The 20,735-nt window shown below is 38.4% G+C and overlaps 2 protein-coding genes across 5 annotated transcripts; one reads left to right on the top strand and one right to left on the bottom strand.

Moving 5' to 3' along the window:
* Positions 1-667: 667 nt before the first annotated feature.
* arl8 (ADP-ribosylation factor-like 8) lies at positions 668-10,268 on the bottom strand. The gene is made up of 6 exons (XM_067578690.1): positions 9,849-10,268; positions 6,612-6,672; positions 6,369-6,516; positions 4,673-4,756; positions 4,326-4,477; positions 668-2,639 (listed from the first exon to the last, which is right to left on the bottom strand). Exons 1-6 carry the CDS (start codon positions 9,892-9,894, stop codon positions 2,591-2,593), a joined length of 540 nt encoding a protein of 179 aa, XP_067434791.1. The 5' UTR covers positions 9,895-10,268; the 3' UTR covers positions 668-2,590.
* A 1,684-nt stretch (positions 10,269-11,952) lies between these two features.
* Positions 11,953-20,368, top strand: nsun6 (NOP2/Sun RNA methyltransferase 6). Of its 4 annotated transcripts, none has more exons than XM_067577676.1 (12): positions 11,953-12,028; positions 13,458-13,559; positions 14,804-14,959; positions 15,120-15,211; positions 16,038-16,144; positions 16,310-16,463; positions 16,570-16,651; positions 16,824-16,943; positions 18,192-18,336; positions 18,433-18,578; positions 19,345-19,470; positions 19,543-20,368. In XM_067577676.1, exons 2-12 carry the CDS (start codon positions 13,485-13,487, stop codon positions 19,720-19,722), a joined length of 1,383 nt encoding a protein of 460 aa, XP_067433777.1. In that variant the 5' UTR covers positions 11,953-12,028; positions 13,458-13,484; the 3' UTR covers positions 19,723-20,368. The 4 variants fall into 4 exon arrangements, with proteins under 4 accessions (XP_067433777.1, XP_067433776.1, XP_067433774.1 ...); XM_067577675.1 differs by having other exon boundaries at positions 15,117-15,211; XM_067577673.1 differs by having other exon boundaries at positions 15,114-15,211.
* Positions 20,369-20,735: the final 367 nt, after the last annotated feature.

Genomic DNA, 20,735 nt, shown 5'->3' with positions numbered 1-20,735 from the left:
GGACTAAAGAAACCAGGAAATATTATTTAAATATAAAATATAATTTGAGAAGCTCAAATAAGAGAATCTTTTTCTTAAAAAATGACTCCAAACAATTCATCAATTATCAAAATACTTGGCAGTTAATCCAATAGTTGGCGATAAAAAGATGGTGGTTGCAGCTCTACTGTGATAGCTCTTTTGTTCCAGGGTGCAAGTCACCAACTCTGGATCCAGCAAAAGAGCCCCAGACCATCGCGCTTCCTCCTCCACGCCTTTATACAAACAGAGTAAGTCGTCAACAAAAGTTGTAGGAATAGTTTGCATCAACTTTCAAGGCTCAATTTCCATCCATTGCAGCAGAAAAGCTGATTTGATAACCCCTTACTTGATCCCTGAAAAACCCCTTTTTGATAACTAAAATTTACATTATTTTTTCAGTTTTTGGTCACCTAAACTTTGTTTTTTTACCTCTCTGTGTACTTTGTACCATTTAAGGTTATTAACTGGACTTGAACTGCTATAAATCTCCAGATATGTATTAAGACATAAAATAGTCTTTGACATCCAACTGTAGGAACAAGAAGAAAAACATATTTTTGAGTGGAGAGGGACTTTGACTTTCAATATAAACTGCAACCTTTTGGCCAGTAATAACCACAAAGTAAACAAAAAGAAGAACACAGGCTCAGAGTTCAAAACAAACTTTTAATGAAGATGAAAAGTGTGTTACAGTACATGACCCAGACTACACGTCACCACACTGAGAATATGATCACTTCCCTTGCTTTGTGAGATCAAGGTAAAAGCTGTAAACTTGAACCTTAATGCTTCAAAAGTTCAACCCTTTTCCCTGTTCATGTAAAACACTTTGTCCCACAACACATATTCTAGAGACCCAGAGGCACTCCCTGACTGAGATGGACACCTTTTCATCACCTTGTTGATTCAACAGTGAAACTCATGCACCTCCTTTTCATCCTCGCACCCGTTTTGGCCGCTGAGGAACTTGCAGGAGGTACACGAGGTTTCAAAGTGACACGTGCATAGATCTATACCAAACCTGATCATCAAAAAGGGGAAAAAAGGGTAAAAAAAAAAAAAAAAAAAATCATGAGCAGAATGTCAGATTCATACACACAAAGTCCTCCAGACACTCAGAACAGCATGGTTAAGGCTGAGGATCAAGTATTGTACCTATATGACGGCCAAAATATTGAGTTAAGATCATCTTAATGCTACTAAACCATCGGAAACTCAGTCCAAGTGGTTGAGGAGATATATATGTAGTGGCACATTTAGTACAGGGGGATCCTGACCCCCTTGGTGCCGTTCAAGTCCGACAAGAGCTCTGATGCTGCCTCAAGGGTTTTGCTTCATGCTGGCTTATTCTGATCCCTTTGTTTTAAAAGTACAAACCGTTTAAAGAGGAATATGCGCCAAAATGGCTGCAGAAAATTAACAAAATCTTTATATTAGGATGCAGTCGGCCACACGCACTCGCACAGCACCAATTATCATCTGTTAATACAAAACAGAGCTAGATGCTAACTTGCCTTTAAGCACTGTCTGACAAGTCTATAAAAGCAAAAAAAAAAATATAAAAGAATAAAATTAAATAAAACTCATAAAGCATCATTGACAAAATATAGTGTCTCAATTTAAAATACTGTTATTAAAACTGAGCTTTGTACTTGAAATGGTGTCGCAGCCAATTAGCGCTTTGCAAAACTGAATGGATGAATGGCTGAGTTTGTTCAAGAAGGTCAAGGTTTAAGGAAACATTTGCATGCCAACACTCTGAATCTACACCATTTTGGCTCAATTAACGTGCAAGTACGGGCTCGAAGTTAAGAAGGGAGGGAGATTTCACGTTTGACCACATTTTAATACGGCACCGATAACTCCTAGTGTGAGAGTAACCACCAATGATGTAGCTTATGAAACTGAAGACATAATGTAACAGATGTCCATAGCTGTGCGAAGATTGAGAACGTAAAAATTAAATCATGACATTGTTTTGCAAAACTCGAACAGAACTTTTGTGCCACCATTCCCATCAAAAACCAGTTTTTACAATACTGCTTGCAATCCCTTTGCTTGTCCTGTCAAAATTGTACCTGTACATGAACTTATATAGAGACAAAAACAAACAAAAAATCATCAAGCTGCACCATATTTTCCCCAAACTGGGCATCCAAGTGACGTTTATGGCACACTCTGGTACGATACGGTGAAATGTAACATGATATGTATGTAGTGATAATGATCAGTGTCCAGTGCAGCCCTGCCTCGCACTCGGACGAACTGTAAAATGAGTCTCACTGAAATTTATTTTCTTCTTCTTCTCCTTTACTGTAGTAGTGACGTTCCATAACCAGGTCGGTTTTAATCAGTTCTGGTCACGGTCTCGTCCGTGATTTGGGGGAGGAGAACTGGCTCCGCTGTGGGTGGAAGAGCCGAGCGTCAGTGCTCCTGTTCCTGCGCCGTCTGCAGAGGTCAAAGTCCAACTTTGTCATTTAAAAAAATAAAAAGTAACAATAAGCCAATAAGCTGTTGTGCCACCGTGTGGGTGGTGCAGGTAGTGAGGCCATCGACGGCGGAGGAAGGGCTATCTGAGTCCGGCCCTGGAGGTCATCCACTCAAGACCTTGGCATAAGCTGAAAAAAAAACAAAGTGGAGGAAAGATATGTTTCAATGACGTGAACTTAATGACAACAACTGTGTGTTATAATTATTGTGAAAGCATGATGTCCTCCTGATGTGCAGATGAAGCCTTATGAAGCTTTGGGGCTTTAAACTCAGAGGACACAGTGACATCTGGTGGTTTACAGAAGTCATAGCAGCTCTTCAAACTCACCACACGTCACTGATGTTATTGTTTCAGTCTCATATGCATGTAAAAAAAAAAGTCCAAGAAGCTTATGTGTTGTTCTTATTTTTAATATATAATACTCAAATTATTGTGCAATATGTTACAGTAAAATAACTAATAAAAGGTGTTGTGCAAGTCGATTGTAGTAGTCGATTGACAGAAAGATAATCTGCAAGTATTTTGATATTCGCATATATTACATGATAATTTGATATCATGATATTTTGTTTTTGTCTGTTTTTAAAGCAAAAATACCAAACTCTTGCTGGTTTCTGCCTCTCAAATGTGAGAATGTGTTGCTTTTCTTTGTCATACATGATAGGAAACCGAATACTTTTGGGTTTTGGACTATTGGTCGGACAAAAAAAAAAAGAAAAAGAAGGCTGTGGGAAATTATAATGGCCATTTTTCCAATGTCTTATTGACATTTTTGACAAAACAAGAAAATAACTAGCAGATTAATCATAATGAAAATCATCATTAGTTGCATCTCATTGGTGTAGTGTAGGCCCAGCATTCACTGTGGACTTGTGTTTTAACTTTGTTGATATTTGCATAACATTACATTATACATTTCATATGAGTTGCAGTGTAATGTGATAAGAGAAATATTACTTTCATTACCTTATCACTTCATGTTCAGTGGAAATGTTCCCTTACTTGTGATCATGTCTTTCTAGTATGTGTTTCTCTCAGTTCGTCTCTTCTCTTGTTAACATATTTATGTACATCTGTATCACTTCAGTCAATAATTTAGCTGCAAAACTTTTTGAAGCTCTGGAAGTCAGTCACAAATACCAACCAACGCTTCTTTTCATTATCTATTAACCTGTCAATTATTTTCTTAATTAATCGATTAGATGTGCTGTCTATAAAATGTAAGAAATTGAACAATCACTGTTTCCCAAAGGCCGAGATGACGTCCTCAAATGTCTTGTTTTGTCCCGAACAACAGTCCACAACCCAAAGATAATCAGTTTACTATCATAGAAGACATTTATATTACGTTATATTCATTTGAGACGCTGGTACCAGAAAATTTCCTCAAAAAAATACATGAAACCATTAATTGGTTATAAAACAGTTCGCAACAAGATTTTTTTGTTTGTCGACTAATCGTTGCAGCTCCAATCATTTGGTATTCTTCATCCGACACAAACTCTGACACGACGAGCAGTCACACACTGCACGCATGCGACTCTGTTTTTGTTTTGTTATTCCTCTCATTGATCGATGTCTTGCATGAGGAACATGGTATTAATTATAATCTGCTTCCTTGAGAAGAATCAATTAAAAACCATCTGTACACTCACTGTGACTCACGCTCTGTTTGGCGGTCGGACAGCGTCGGCATCTTGATGGAATTTAATCAATGTCTAATGCTTGAATTAATTAAAACTCTGCTGATCGTGTCACTCTGTGTGCCCCGCCGCCTGCCACAGAATCTATAGTATCCACAGAAGTCTCTTACCCTTCTCCTGTAAGTGCGCAGCAGGACTGTATGTGCCAGGGGTGGTCTTTGATGGAGCTCAGGGTGAGGTATTTGGAGATCTCCGCTGCAGACATACAGTCCTTCATATCCTGCTTATTGGCAAATATCAACACAGCTGCTTTTCGCAGGTCCTGAGGGGGAGTCAGAGGAGGAGCGTAGAGAACAATGAAACCATAACGCAGCTCTCTGTCACCTTTTGAACCACAAGCTCTAAACAATGGAGCCGGGTGGAAAGGGCTAACCTTAGCGGAAAATCAATGCCCATTATAAAAACAGTCAGTTGTGTGTAATGTTTCCTTATGGTCATACAAAGATGAGTGTTTTACCTCATGAGCCAACATCCTGTAGAGCTCCTCTTTAGAGATGGCCAGCCTCTCTCTGTCTGTGCTGTCCACCACCAGAATGACAAACTGCAGAGAAGGAGGCAAAAATCACACAGAGCAACCGCTTTTTTTTTTTTTTTAAAAAGGACATTTACAGCAATGCAATGCGACACAGCGGGTGGGTATTTCCGGGCCAAGGGCCTCACAAAAGGGCGCTGGTGACAGCTATGCTAATAGCCCCGTTTGAATACGAGAGAGCGATCTGTATGACAAAAGACCAAAGGCACGTTAATTTAGGACAGATGTGAGAGACACCAATCAAACCATGACAACGACCTGGGAAGAAGACGCGTTTTGCAATACGAGCCAACGGGTCGACACGCGTTATTCAACCTGACTGTGACCCGGCTTACAGCCACAGAGTTTTGACAATGCTCGGCTTGGGAATGAAAGGGTGAACACAAGTTACTATAGAAACGGTAGGGCTCCTAGTAACTCTTATAGCAAGTCTATTGTAATAAATATTTATGGTTTCTAGCTCTCTCTGAGCCATAAATACACTACAAAGATGCTTGGATGTTATATCAGTATCATTTATTGCATTAAAGTTTCCATATATGATGCAGCAAAAAACATCCATCAAATACCAAATATCAACATTGCACTTTTAGTGCTGCTGAAAATATATAAGGCTGTAACTAATGATTATTTTCATTATTTGCTATTATTACTGACACCAGAAAAAAGTGAAAAAAGGCCATCACAATTTTCTAAAGCCCAAGTTCACGTCTTCAATGTATAACGTGCAACAAGAAGGGAGCACGTCCTTACATCTGAGAGACGCGAACATGCAATTATTTGATATTTTTACTTGAAAAGTGACTTAAATGATTAATCAATTATTGAACTAGTTGCTGACTAATTTTCTCACCATCTAGTAATTGATACAAACATCAGCAGTGACATGCTCGGTGACTAAATGATTGAATTTATTTGATCATCCAAAAGATACAGATCCAACCCCTGTGACACTTTATCTTCTGTTACTTTGGTTCAGGATCACTTCTACTCACTCTGACTTTTTGGTTGTAAAATTACTTTTCAATTGGGACCAGGGTTATGACTGTAATCAAAAGGGCTGAAGAACAGCAACCTTTTTATTTTGGACACATTATGTTCAGGCTTGCCTGGTATTGTGTAAACAACAGTGGCCTTGTACTGCAGCTGAATGTCCGATGACGTGCACGGGGGTTTGTGTGTCAAAAGAGGTGTGAATGGGTGAAGGATGCTGCCTGAGAAACTACAGGAAAAAGTGTCTTGTTAAAATTTGGTGCTGAAGTACAATCGTGTTTCTCTCTGGAGGTCTCATATGCCTCAACTCTCCCGTTCCACTTTTCTCTCTCCCTTCTCCGAAATATTGCAAAGGCTGACCCCTCGCTCCGCTTTTCAGACAGGCCCCTTTGTGAAAAGCTGACCTTTGACTTTGGGCGGCCCCTACTGCCGTCTGTGCTCTGAACAAACACACCAGCTGCCACACTCGGGAAGAAAACGGCTGCTGGACAATACTTCTGCCCCCCCCCCCCCTTCATCTGCCAGGGAGTAGTAAAGCGTTAAAGTGTACTCCGAGTGTTTGATTGTGTTGCTAGTAGAGCGTAAAAGTGTACTCATAGTGTTAGATTGTGTTGCTTGTATTTCTCACCTCTGTATTAGAGTAGTAGGTGTTCCAGGAGGACCTGAGAGACTCCTGCCCTCCTATATCCCACATCAGAAAGTGAGTGTTCTTCACCACTATTTCTTCGACGTTGCTTCCGATGGTGGGAGACGTGTGAACCACCTCGTTCATCAGACTTGATGAAAAAGGGAATGAAAGGGTTAATTAAAAGACACAAAGACGACTCGGTAGATTCCGGCTGTAAATGTAAATGTGACAGTAAAAACTTACAATTGGTAGAGTATAGTGGTTTTCCCTGCGTTGTCAAGTCCAACGATTATCACCTTGTGCTCTGCAAAAACAAATACAGTTCATGAACTCACACTGTGAAACGACATGTGGCAAGACGTACGTCTGGTTTCAGTCCGTACAATGCATTCCTGGTGTTCACTGCTGCCGATTCAGAATCATAAAGACGTTAAACTTATTTCCTTCCTCAAGCTACAGTGACTTCTGGTCATTCATAAACCCAGCGAGCACAGTTTGTAACAGTAAAGGCTTTGACTGCAGACACACTAAAAGGCAGAATCGGAGTTGACACGTAGATGCTAAAATATCCCACTTTAGTGCTTTGACTTTTCCGACCTTCTGAGGCCTCTGGCTGTCACGCAGGAAGGAAGTCTGGTCAGAGGGCTCCTAATTCTGACAGTCTTGGTACACCATACTGGGTTTTGGAGGATGTTGCGTGTCTATTGCTTCCATACAGAGCAGCTACCCTGCAACGATCCTAAATTGCCAGCAAGACTAAACATGTTGCCAGCTGGTTTCATTCAGCGATCATCAAGGCAGAATTTCAAAACTATGTTCTTTTATGACAAACATATAATCATTTCATGGAAACAGAGAAGACAAAAATGTTTTTTTTTTAACAGCAAATCTAATATGCGATGAGTCAGACAGCTTTGAAGTTTATTATGTTGCTGAAAACAACTACATGGCAGTATTAGTAGTTAATGATTTATTCAGCTGGATTGCCAAACATTCGTAATCTCATCAGAATACTTCACTATTTCTTCCTTTGTCCGGCAATTCTAAAAACAGTAATGTGCTTCTTGTGCAGTTGAAACGGTCACAGTAATTGTCAGTCAGTGATAAAATGCAAATTTAATACTGGCTGCATGAGACAAGCTTTGACGTCGAAGCCTTGGTGCGTGTCTCTGAACTGCACCTCGGGGCTTTTATACTCAGTTTTCTGTAGCAAGAATTTTATTTCAGAATAGACAAAAGCAATAAACATAACATCATGACACACTCAAGCTGCCATCCCCCCAAAAACCAGTGCTTCTGGTCTGATTAGGTAGCTTTCTAATAATCTAATTACAGCGTGTTGATTACACACAATCAGCTACTACTCTTCTGTCCATTGATTTTACTCAGACTTTGCAGGTAATCTCTTTAAGTGAGTGAAATCCGACACTGGGAACAGTGTAATCCAGAATTAAGGAATGGATGTAGGACTCTGTCTATGTCATGTTATCCTCTGGACCTGGCAGAAACGCTATCTTACCTTTTCCCTTATTGCAGGAAAAAATAATACTCACTCACTTGAAGAAAACTACGTCCCAATTATAAAAACGTGGCTGGATACTTTACATTTAATTAGAGAGGATTCGATGTTCTTTAGAAAAACAAACCCTCTCTGTTGGAGAGAATTTGTGAACCCCTTTACTTGCAGCTTGAAATCAGAAAACAATATTTTTTTTTGTAATATTTCACAGCATGATGATGAAACATGAGTGAAAGATGTGCAGGGTATACGGGTGGGTTACGGTAACAGAACGGGATTATCTAGGTTGTTTGTCACCTTCTTTAACCTCAGCTTCATCATCCTCTCTGAATATCAAGTGGATACTTCATTTAACACATCTTTTGGCTTTATAAATGTTTAACTGAGCAACAACTGACTCATTATTTGTACGTGAGTCATATAAAAATATGTTACTCAATAAAGCTGCAAGTAAATATGTCATTTAGAGCTGCAACGATTAGTCGATTAACTATTCTGAGTCATTTTTCAAGAAAAAAAGTCCAAATTCTCTGATTCCAGCTTCTCGAATGTGAATATTTTCTTATTTCTTTAGTCTTCTATGACAGTAAACTGAATATCTTCGGGTTGCGGACCGTTGGTCAAGAAAAAACAAAACAAAGGATGTCAGGAAACACTGATCGACATTTTCTGAACCAAACAACTAATCGATGAATCGAGACAGTAATCAGCAGATTTATAGATAATGAAAATAATCGTTAGCTGTAGCCCTACTGTCATTCTGTTTGCATAAAAAGAAATTTATATTCATAAATCTATACTGCTTCACGCTCAACTTGGCTCAACCGCTTTGCAGTTTTCTGAGTGCCCTTTAAGCCTGTAAAATTATTGCTGATGCAGCAGAAAGAGAGAGTCTGGATCAGAGTATTTACATTAAACAGCTTTCTTGAAAGTCAAGGAAAAGTTATGTAACATGAGGTGTCCTGAAAGGTAAAGCTGATTGACAGCTCGATGAATACGCTCTTGCAGGCTTAACCGCTAACTTACTGTGACTTAAGATAATTAAGATAATCATGCTGTTGAAAAGGATCAGTTCACAACCTTTCAAGTCTGTCTTAAAACAACAATCAGGTGCACATATGAACAGTGAAAGAGGTTTTCCCTCGCTGTAATCATTCCTCCTGTTCATGCTGGCTATGAAAAGATCTCCTTCAAATGTGGTTTTAATGTAAGTGATGGGGGCCAAAATCCACAGTATGTCCACACAGTCATTGTGTGCAAAAATGTATTTTAAAGTTTATCTGAAGCTTATATGAGGCTTCAGCAGTCTGAGTTAGTCATATCAAGTGGATATCTGCCACATTTACAGTCTTTTTAGCAACAAATTCCCTCTTAGTGTTTCCTGTTGAGCTGTGGTGGAAATATAGTTACAAAATGAGGGACTTTAGGACTGAAAAGACTCTAATGTTGAAAGATAACTATTTGATTTGACTCATTTGGACAACTGAAGTATCATATTAGCTTCAGATAAACTTTTAAATACATTGTTGCACAGAAGGAGGACTGTGGATTTTGTCCACTTACATTGTAAGTGCATTATGAAGGGATCTTCTGATGACCAGTATGAACAGGAGGAATGATTATGGCAGGAGAAATATATTCCAGTGTTCATTTGAGCACCTGGTTATTGTTGTTTTCAGACAGACCTGAAAAATTGTGAAACTGCCCTTTAATAAACTGACAAACGTGTTAACTATTAGAGCTGTACTAGCTCACCATCCATCGATGAGGATAAATAACTAGCTCATAGTTTGAGTGGTTATTTCGGCTTGCAAGTTAAGACAAAGGCGGTTCAGATGAGAGTCAGAGATATGTAGTTAGCTTATCTGTTATTATGGGTCTTGCTGCTCACTTTATGCTAACAGTTCACATTATCCTCGGTTGAGCGGCTAGCGGGAGGTAACAATTTCACCGACACCCACCTTGATTACAAAAGAAGCTCCACAGTTTGGCGAATATGAGGCCCATTGTTCAAGCTGATACCGATGTCCGTCCGTCCGTAGAGTGGGCAGCAGCACCGTCAGGTCCTCACCGTGCAGTCCGCGGCTGGCTGCGGCTAGCTAACATTAGCTGGATGATCTCTTGTCCGCAAAACACCTCACCGACCTTTTCAACACCGACTCCATGCGACCCGGTAACATCTAAAACGCGACTAACGCGAGGTTAAAAGATGCTTTAAGGCAACATATGTGTGTGATGACTTCTTATCGAGTGCCTCAGGGGGTTTTAAAGCCTCCGCAAATCGTATAAACAGGAGAGGCAGCACAGTGTTGACTCCGCTCCTTCTCTTCTGCCCGTTAGCTGCTGCTGCTGGTGTCTCGGGGAAAAAAGCGACCCCAACTATTCAGTTATCTTCCGGTTACGTGATGGCGTCACGACGTGTTATCCGTTGGCGTTTTCTTTTCTTTTCTTTTCTTTTTAGTTTAAAGATCTCCTCCAGACATGGTTTAAGATATAAATTTAAGTCTCACAAAAATATGACTCATTTAGTTTTATTATTAGGCAAATTTCACATACATAAATAAAAATGTTCAAAATCTACCCCAAATCCCAAGTTTTTTTTGTCGTTGTTTGTAGTATCTTATTAAAAAGATACATTGAATATTTGAATCACATGGAAAAAGTGATGATAAGATAATGCAATTTCTCCTCCTCTTTTTAAAATTATTCTCAAGCTGAGATGTCTGAGATTTTATATTTTAAAGAGTGAGGCAAGGCTTTTGAAAAGGGAGAACTTGTAAATATATATCTCATAACCCATCAGTAAATAGTGCAGTCATGTGGAGCAGAAATGTTGGGTCATTTGAATAATATTTGGTTACAAATAGTATCTTGATTTTTTCATCATGCAAATCGTTTTTATATGTGCTCAATAAATTTTCATGGGTATTTTGCTTTTATTATTAGTTATGTAATATTCTTTTTTATACTATATTGAAGGAGTGCATTTTATGTCGATTTACATATCATATGTGAGCATTCATACTTACAGCATGCTTTCAATATTTATATATTTTATAGTGAAAAAATAAAATAAAGTGAAAAGAAAGAAAAGAAAAAACAAGATAGTATTATGATGCATATACATATACACACATACATATATACATATACATGCATACACACACACATATACACACACATCTGTACATATCTACACACATACACAAAAACAAATAGATAAATAAATAAAACAGTCAAAAAAGATTGATTAACTCATTTATCCTTGTCAAACAACCCTGTGGTCCTTATATTTAACATTGATTTGATTGTTATATTATTAATTCTCATCTCATCTCATTAATAATAACAAAATTAGAAATTAATTAAGTTTGTGTAATTTTTTTAAAAGTGCTGTTCAAATTGTTTATATATATATATATATATATATATATATATATATATATATATATATATATATATATATATATATATAACCAGGTGACACAGAGATGACATCAACAACAGATTAATCAATAACAGATCATCAATAATACACACAAGAAAACAAAAACAGGAAAGGGAGAAGCATATATTAATAAGGTTAATGAAAAAAATAGATTTAAAATAAATATATATCAACACACATCTTTCAGGAGTGTTGTAAATAGTTTTTATAGCTTTAACATTTTTTGGAAAACACCTTTAAAAGAAAAAAAAGCAATTGAAAAAATACATTTGAGTAAAGTTGAGAACATCCAAAACCAAAATTTCACATTGTGGATACAAGACCAGAACAGATGCACAGGTGTTTCATCGCTGGTTTCACAAAAGACACAACAGGTATCAATGTCCTTCTTGTATTTAAAAAGAAATGATTTAACTGCATGGGTAGAATTTATGGAGCAGTCTGAAAGTTTTCTCTCACGTTTATTAGCAAGAAGATATTTGAAGGATAAAATCCAGACTTTCCTCTAAGGAATATTTCCCACAACGCCATCCCAGTATGAAATACAACAGGGGAACAAATGGTCTGCAGCTGTGGAAAATCAACAGGCTGCATTACTTCAATTCATAAATCCAACTAGTGTCACGTGACCAATACGCAGTGACGTGTACGGAACTTGCAGCACGGGCGTGTCAAAACATCCCTGCACACAACGTGAGTACCTCAAAACTATTGAAATATCATCAAAGCTGCCGTTTCACTTATAATAGACTATAACTTTAATTCACCACTTATTAAATATGAATATTGGGAGCAGACGTGTTGAATAAGGTTGTCTGGTTAAAGTAATACGAGTGATAAAGCTTTCAGATTATACATATGACCTGTATTTACATAAAATAAGTCTGTTATAAGACATTATCTAATGTTGGGAGCAGCCACCACCTCAAGTGCTTATCACGAATCGACTTTCTTATTTAAATATCTCATATTTGTTGCCTTTAATTCAGATTTTGCCAATAAGAGACGGACGTAAAGAGAAGAATTAACAGGATACATTTAAATAAAAACTGCAGTGTCTGTTTTATTACTGCGTTAATAAACCACAGTGTTCACTCTTAAAGATGTGTCAGTAATTAACTACCAGAGTGCGGAAGAGTTTTTCAACCTCAACCACTCAACAAACGAGAAAACTACATCTGTCAAATATTTACTGCAGCTGACTGTCATTATTCGGTGGTGGAAGAAGCATTCAGATCCTAGTAAAAGTACCAATAGAGCAATGTAAAAATACTCATTACAAGTAAAAGTCCTGCATGAACAATCCTACTAAGTATTATCAGCTTGATTTAGTTAAAGTATTGCAGTAAAAGTAGTGTTTTGTCCCTCTGACTGATGTATTATTATATATGACATCATTAGATTATTAATACTGACGCATCAGTGTTAGAGCAGCATGTTACTGTTGTAGCTGCTGGAGGTGGAGCTAGTTTCAACTACTTTATACACTTTATACATAGTTAGCTATTTTAGTCTAGTGGTTCCCAACCTGGGGGTCGTGCCCTTCCAAAAGGGTCACCAGATAAATCTGAGGGGTCGTGAGATGATTAATGGGAGAGGAAAGAAGAAAAAACAAAGTTCTGATACACAAATCTGTTTTTCAGTCTTTTTCTCTAATCTTTGATTTTTGGTGAAATATTGGATCATTTGAACATTTATTGAAATGAAACCATGTGAGAGGTTTAGAGGGAAAAATCACTATTTGGTGGAGCTGTTAACAACTCATAGACATCTGAAATGTGACCCCGACTACACACTGCTTTTTGTAAGACGTTAAAAGCCAAAAAGGTTGGAAACATCTTTAACAATGTGTTGTATTTTAAAAGCTTGTTATATTATCCATTGTGTCAAATCTTCATCTGAAAGTAACTAAAGTTGTCAAATTAATGTAGTGGAGTAGAAAGTACAATATTTCCCTCTGAAATGTAGTGGAGTGGAAGTATAAAGTAGAATCAAATGGAAATAATCAAGTAAAGTACAAGTACCTCAAAACTGAACTTAAGTACAGTACTTGAGTTACTTTCTATCACTGTCATTAGTAGATATGTTTTCTGTTATTGATTGGATTTTTTTTATTGTGCAGGTAAAAGTCTTGTTAAGAGCAGAAGAAATGTCCATTTTCCCAAGAATATCTCTGAGGCCAGAAGTCACTGATTATCTTAAGAGTGTCTTCTTGAACAAGGAGGTAGGAACTGATGTAGAGCTGCAATGAGAAGTCGATTATTGGATTAGTCAACTGGAAGAAAATTAACATTAACATTTTTTTTCTAGGAAAAATTATAAACTTCTCTGGTTTCAGCTTTTTAAATGTGAATATTTTCTGGTTTCTTTAGTCTTCTGTCAGTAAATTTAATATCTTTGATTTGTGGACTGTTGGTCAGGACAAAACAAAGACATCTTTGGGAAACAATGATCAACATTTTTCAGAATTTTCTGACATTTTATACACCAAGCGACTAAATAATCAACAGGTTAATCAATAGTTTTAGGGCTAAATTAATGTGTTTCTTGAAAGCAAAATGTTGAATTTCTCTCCTCTGGAAAAAAACCCCTGTTATACAAAGACATCTACTCCGTTTTCAATGGAAGAGATAACTAGCAATGCAACTAAGGATGATTTTTATTATCAGTTAATCTGTGGATTATTTTCCTGATTAATCAATGAATCGTTTTGTCTATCAACTTCAGAAAAAAGTGAAAACTGTTCATCGAAATTTACAAAAACCTAAGTTAACATATTCACAAGTTGTGTTTTATTCGACCAAAAATCCCAAACCCCCAAAATAATCAGTTTGTTATCATATATGACATAAAAAAAAGAAACAAATAGTCACATTTGAGCAGCTGGAACCAGTGAAATTTTTGCTAAATAATTAGTCGATTATAAAAATATAGATACATATTATATATATTATATATATTATATAGATAACGGGATCTCCTTTATTAAAATATGTTGGATTTCAGAAATTCTGATTCTGAACTTAAGAAACCTTTGACTTTCCATCAAAAATGTTAACGTGATATTAATATTTATACCTTACATTTTATACTTTAATTTAACTGTTTATTATATTTTCAGTAAACTTTATCTCCCCACACATCAGTCTAAATGCTCTTTCAGTCATATTGAGAACATTGCAACAAAGAAATACCAGAATCAGCCTTAAAAAAACTCACGTTTATGTCCTTAATGGTTGCTACAACACTGGAAACTGTTAATATTCATTTTGTTTAATGATGTTAGTTCAGGTGAAAGTTATTATTTTAATATTAGAAGCTGCTTCAGGTTATTTGCTACATTTAAAACGCTGAAACTGTTTTAGAATTTGATTGAACTGGCAAAAAAAAGCTGTTTGGTGATTATTGGAACCAGTCAATTTCTTCTTTTTTGGTCTTTCCCTTCATTTTGCTCTTTGTTGCGTTCAGCTGTTGGCTGCAGTGGGCCATCAGGAGGCAGAATGTCGTTTCCAGAAGCTGCTAACATGCCTTTCGCACCCCCCTTCATACACTTGTGTACGGGCCAGCACTCATCTCGCCCCCCTGGAAGAGATCCGACATGAGTTAGGGGAAGAGCTTAAGAAGGTGAGCCTTTGTCTTGCAGCAGGAATAAAAGACGGAGCGAGAAAATGGATATATTTTAGGACTTTGTTTGTTTATGCATGCTGGTGCCCCACAGTGGCGTCTGTGGTCGATGCAGCTATAATCATACAGAGGTTTGTTGTTGTTGTTGTTGAAGCAGCAGATGTGCAGCTCATCATCAGAGGAGGTCTCCCTTCAGATTCTTCCACACCCGCGCATTCCAGATGTGCTGCTCCTTCCTGTTGACGGCCCGAGGTATGCAAGGAACGCTAGAACAAAGTCAGACAAATGTGAATGTGCATATGAAGTCCACACAGAAATAGCATAAAATTGCAGTATCAGTCCGACCGCTGAGCTGGAGTTACGTAAGGCCAAACCCACATGGAATGACTACAGAAAAAAACACTGACGCATTCAGTGCACAGGAATGACTATGAAGAAAGTTGGTTTATGGTTTCCAGTAGCTTGCACCGTTTTAGATGTGATTTCAAGTGTTTTTCACCCAAACAGCAGAAAAAAATACAGACACAGCAAATATTTCTTGCTCTGCTCTGTTTTGGACTGTTTGAGTAGATGATTAAACCTGCAACAGTTAGTCAATTAATTGATTAGTTGATTCACAGAAAATTAACCATTTTAGGGCTGCAACTAACAATTATTTTCATTATCAGTTAATCTGTTTATCATTTTCTTGATTAATCGATTAGTTGTTTGGTCCATGAAATGTCAGAAAATGGTGAAAAATGTCGATCAATGTTTCTCAAAGTCCAACATGCAACCTGAAATGTCTTGTTTTGTTCCAACCAACAGTCCAAAACTCAAAGATATTCAGTTTACTGTCACAGAAGACTAAAGAAACCAGAAAATATTCACATTTTAGAGGCTGGAATCAGACATCTCAGGTTGCATCTTGGGCTTTGATCGACATTTTTCACAATTTTCTGACATTTTATAGACCAAATGACTAATTGATGACTGGAGTTAGACATTAATGAAAATGATATGAATAGTGAATAGTCCTTGCAGCATTTAGTATTTATAGTTTTTTTGCATGTGACTGTCTTTTCCCTTCTGTTCCCAGACCTGTGAAGCAGCTCAGCTCAGAGGTGGTGGTCGGTGCTCAGTGTGGGACTGCTGTACTGAGAGGCGCTCATGTGTTCGCCCCGGGGATTGTTGCCAGCCCCAAATGTAAGAGTCAAATATATACAGACAAAAGTTTAGACACATCTTCCATTTTCCCTTGAATGAAAACATGTGTCCAATCTTTAGACTGGTGCTGCATGTGTGTAAAACAAATTAAAGTATATATTTGTTTCTTTTCTCCAAGTATCGAAGTGTAATTTTTGTTCTCAGACATGAAGGCTGGTGATGTCATCTCGGTGCTCTCTGACCTGGAGGGAAAGTGCACCCGTGGGGCTTTGGGCTTCCAGGGGAAGAGAGTGTTTGTGGGAAATGGAGTTGCTGAAATGGACCGCTCCAGCATCTTCCGCACTGATGAACCTGTCAAGTAGAGTCTGACTCTTTTGTTGTATAAATATTGCAAACTGGTCAAACACTGAACATGTAAAATTCAAAAAGGAGAATGACTCAGTCGCTGTTTTCTGTTGTTTTAGAGGTATAGGTGTCCGTATGACTGAGCCACTTTATCAGAGTCCCTCATTTGATGGCGTTCTACCCAGCCTGGTGTTCCTACAGGTAATTCTTCTATAAAAATGTACGCTAGAGTATTATATCTATTAGTGTCAGAATGATGATTTGGTTAGCTGATAAATTAAGCCTTTGTTGGATTTGATTAAGCGAAGCAACAGTCCCTTGTGAATGACGGCCAGTCATAAACTAACATGTGAGTAATCTACACACACGTCAGAACCTTCCCTCTGTGGTCGTGGGACACGTGCTCGGGCCTCGTCCTGGAGAACGGATCCTGGATATGTGTGCTGCACCTGGAGGGAAGACCTGCCACATCGCTGCACTCATGGGAGATCAGGTACAACCTCTGCAGAGTTAATGAACAGTCAAGCTGCAGGTGTCAACTGCTACAGGGACCACAGTGAATATTCAGGGTTTGAAGATTTCCTCGTAAATCCCGAATTCATGCTCATTGTTAACTGTAATGTAATTAAACTATCAATCAAACTATCTAGTTACAGGCATTTATTTAGTTTGACAAACAGCAAAAGTGAATGAAATCTGCTGTAATTCAATCCGATAGTTGTGAATTTAACCTGATTTTCTGATTTGGACTGTTTGAGTTGAATAGATGATTAGAGCTGCAACAATTAGTTGATTCATTGATTAGTCGATCAACAGAAAATGAATTGAATCCAACTATTTTGATAATCGATTCCTTGTTTTTAAAGAAAAAAATGCAAAACTGTTCTGGTTTCAACTTCTTAAATGTGAATATTTCCTGTTTTCTTTAGTCCTCTGTGACAGTAGATTTAATATATTTTACAAAACATTTTCGGTTGGTTCTTGAACTTTAGGAAACAATGATTGACATTTTTCACCATTTTACAGACCAAACAACTAATCTATGAAGCAAAGTGTAACTGAAAAATCAAAATCTGCTATGAATTGAAATTGAATCCAGTAGAAAAGTCCTGCATTAAACACTACGTCTCTGAAACTTAAAATGTCTTGACAGTAGAGCTGTAATGATAGTCAATCGACAGAAAATGAATCTCCAACTATTTTGATAATCAATTAATCGCTTTGAGTCATTTTTTAAGAAAAAATATTGAAGTCTCTGGTTCCAGCTTCTTAAATGTGAATATTTTCTGGTTTCTTTAGTCTTCTGTGACAGTAAATAGCTTTGGAAAATTGTAAAGACCAAACAACTAGTCGATTAATCAAGAAAATAATCGACAGATTAATTGATAATGAAAATAATAGCCCCGCCTAACAGTTTGTGGTGTTGCTTTATGGAGTTATGGTAAGATGTTTAGAATATGTTTGCTCTTTAAATACATGTAAATCAGGTGGACAAAAGACACTTAAACTACCACAAAATATAGTCACAAAACCTGTATAACACACACAACTGACAGCAGTATTAGGGCATGTCATTGCAGGAAAATCACAGGTGTATTAAATTACATTAATGTTTTTCTGGTCAATATTATCATATTTAATGAGGATAAAATTCATCCAAGGAAATCTACATTATATCCTATGAAGCTGCAAATATAACAGATTTTTTTTGGTATTATTGATGACTTTCTGTGTCTCACAGGGTGAGGTCGTGGCCCTGGACAGGATCAGAAATAAGATTGACCGCATTCGTCAAAATGCCCAAATGTTGCATTTGCGCTGCATCAAAGCTTATTGCTTCAACAGCACTCAGGCTGTGAGCAGCGACCCGGCCCAGGAAGCTGAAGGTACAGAGTGACAGCACCACACCGGCTCCTCTCTATGAATATTTATCCATAAATACACCCAGGACATAGTAGATGGATGCCACTTCTTTATTCCAGGACCTCCCTTCCCCCCTGAGAGTTTTGACCGGGTTCTGCTGGACGCTCCCTGCAGCGGCCTCGGCCAGAGACCCAACATGGCGAGCACCTGGAGCCTAAAGGAGATCTGTTCGTACCAGCCGCTGCAGCGCAAGTTATTCCATGCTGTATGTTTTACCACACAAAGATACAACACGATATAGTGTCTTTCTGCTACCATCAGAGTGGTAGTGTCTCATTTTGGTCACTAGGTGGCAGCATGGGGCTGTTATTGTACTGCTCTGTGTTATAGAACTTTTAATTCATGTCCTAAAGGGAAAATCCACCTCAAAATTACATTTACAGGAGTTATTCCTTTGATTCGTTAACAGGGAAGTTTACTTAAAGCTATAACTGAGAGAAACATAACTCATCATTAAGTGACTTTTTAAAACCTGATCCACTGATGCTTGGATGCTGATATTTGTATTTATATGCGACAGTTTTCTATGATTTTACACTCAGTTGGGTGTTAAAAAGCTCTAAAAGAGGGAAAAAAACATCTATGGTTTATAGTTTTTCATGTATTGTGACTGTCCAGCTCTAATATTCCTTAATATAAAAATACATAAACATAGACTCTGTTTTAAGGTGGATTTTTGTGCTATAAGTATGGCCAGCAGATGGATTACTGGAGGGAGATTAGAGTCCAATGCAGAGGACATCATTTATCCCAGTGACATGCAGTGCTCCATCAGTGTCCACCAGTGTTTCCTCAAGGTTATTCAGTATGCAGGCTGAAGAAAGAGACTGCTCTTATTTTGGAAGATATGTGTCAACGCTCATGCACAACACATGTTGACAGACTCAGAGTTATGTGACAAGTCGATAAAATGTCTTTATGTATTTATGAGCTGAACACATAAATCTATAGAGATTGTTTGTGATTTGCAGGCGGTGCGGTTGTTGAAGAAAGGTGGAGTCCTGGTGTACAGCACCTGTACGGTGACTCTGGCGGAGAACGAGGAGCAGGTAGCCTGGGCGCTCGATACCTTCCCCTGCCTCACGCTTCAGCCTCAGGTAAAAACACGCAGACTCACAGATACGTCCGGTGATGTAAAAGAAAGCTCACCAAAGCTCTTGTTTCCGCAGGAGCCTCACGTCGGTGCTGAAGGCATGCTGGGAGCCGGCCTATCACCTGAGCAGCTGCGCCTCCTGCAGAGGTTCAGTCCCGAGCTGAGCTGGGACCAGACTGATCCGTCGACTCCGCTCCCCTGCAGAGCCGACAGAGACACTATAGGCTTTTTTATTGCCAAGTTCCTGAAAAACTGACTGGAAGGCATGTTTTCTCTCTCCGTCAACACGCAGGACGGCACCGCCAACCCTCACACGAGACTGCAGATGGGAACAATAGTGTTTATATTACGACACTCTGTGTGCTTTGACGGGGCAGTGTTGACAAAGACGCTCACTGTGCTGTTTACAGCATCTGCCTCTTAACAGCTGCTCTCTAAAACTGCGGGCCATATAGGGATAAGCTTTATAAACACTGAGGGCAGGGGAGCTGTGCGCAAGGAAGAGAGAGAGAGAGAGAGAGAGAGAGAGAGAGAGAGAGGAGGGGAGGGGAGGGTGGGGGCATGTGGGGATGGAGAAGGGGAGAGACTGAATGAGTATTGGCAAATGCAGCAGTGCTAGCGTCGCCATAACAACAGTGACGACACAGCTGCCATGGTGACAGCGGATTCGCTGGATCTCAGAGTGTAGATCAGGAAGTAGCGTGCAGAAAGAGGTCATGAGAGGTATTAACAATTTAGTGTCTTTTCGCAGCGGTGAAGACAAGCAGGACCTCTAATTAGTACTTCTGCTGCTCGGAAGAGAGAAATTAAGCTGGTGTCTCCTTTCTGAATCAACACTATGAAATTGCAGTTATTTTGTCATCATCAAAGTTCCTTTAAAATAAAGTTTTTTCGTCTCTAAATGTCTGTCATATATGAAGCGACTTGGTTACACTTGTAAAATGTTGATTTAAAATACAAATCACAGAGCTCGTCACTCATTCGTTCGGTGCAAATTGAATTATGTGTGTCCATTAAATCTGCACTGAGAGTAATTTATAGATTTGTGCCTGCAGTACGCGCACATCCGGCCCTTTCTCCTGTCATGCAGCATTTTGAGGACCTTCACAATGACCTCGGCTCAGTCATTCTTCCTGGGAATACCATTAGACTCTTATCACTCCATCCACACATCTGTCTGGAATGCCAGCAGACTGCATCTGTGCATTTTTATGTAGGGGCAAGACTGCTGATTAAAATGGCTGTTCCACTTGCTGCAGCAGCACAGAA

The sequence above is a fragment of the Thunnus thynnus genome, chromosome 21 (assembly GCF_963924715.1).
Source record: "Thunnus thynnus chromosome 21, fThuThy2.1, whole genome shotgun sequence".
Taxonomy (NCBI): domain Eukaryota; kingdom Metazoa; phylum Chordata; class Actinopteri; order Scombriformes; family Scombridae; genus Thunnus; species Thunnus thynnus.
The sequence above is the reverse complement of the archived record's forward strand: the minus strand, read 5'-3'. Positions and strand labels throughout refer to the sequence as shown.

Coding starts and splice junctions, on each gene's coding strand:
- arl8 (XM_067578690.1), bottom strand. CDS start 9,894: ATGGGCCTCATATTCGCCAAACTGTGGAGCTTCTTTTGTAATCAAG. Junction 6,673..9,848: donor GAGCTTCTTTTGTAATCAAG/GTGGGTGTCGGT, acceptor TTGTTTTTGCAG/AGCACAAGGTGATAATCGTT. Junction 4,757..6,368: donor CCTACTACTCTAATACAGAG/GTGAGAAATACA, acceptor CCTTCTCTGCAG/TTTGTCATTCTGGTGGTGGA.
- nsun6 (XM_067577673.1), top strand. CDS start 13,485: ATGTCCATTTTCCCAAGAATATCTCTGAGGCCAGAAGTCACTGATTAT. Junction 13,560..14,803: donor GTGTCTTCTTGAACAAGGAG/GTAGGAACTGAT, acceptor TGTTGCGTTCAG/CTGTTGGCTGCAGTGGGCCA. Junction 19,471..19,542: donor GCCTCACGCTTCAGCCTCAG/GTAAAAACACGC, acceptor TTGTTTCCGCAG/GAGCCTCACGTCGGTGCTGA.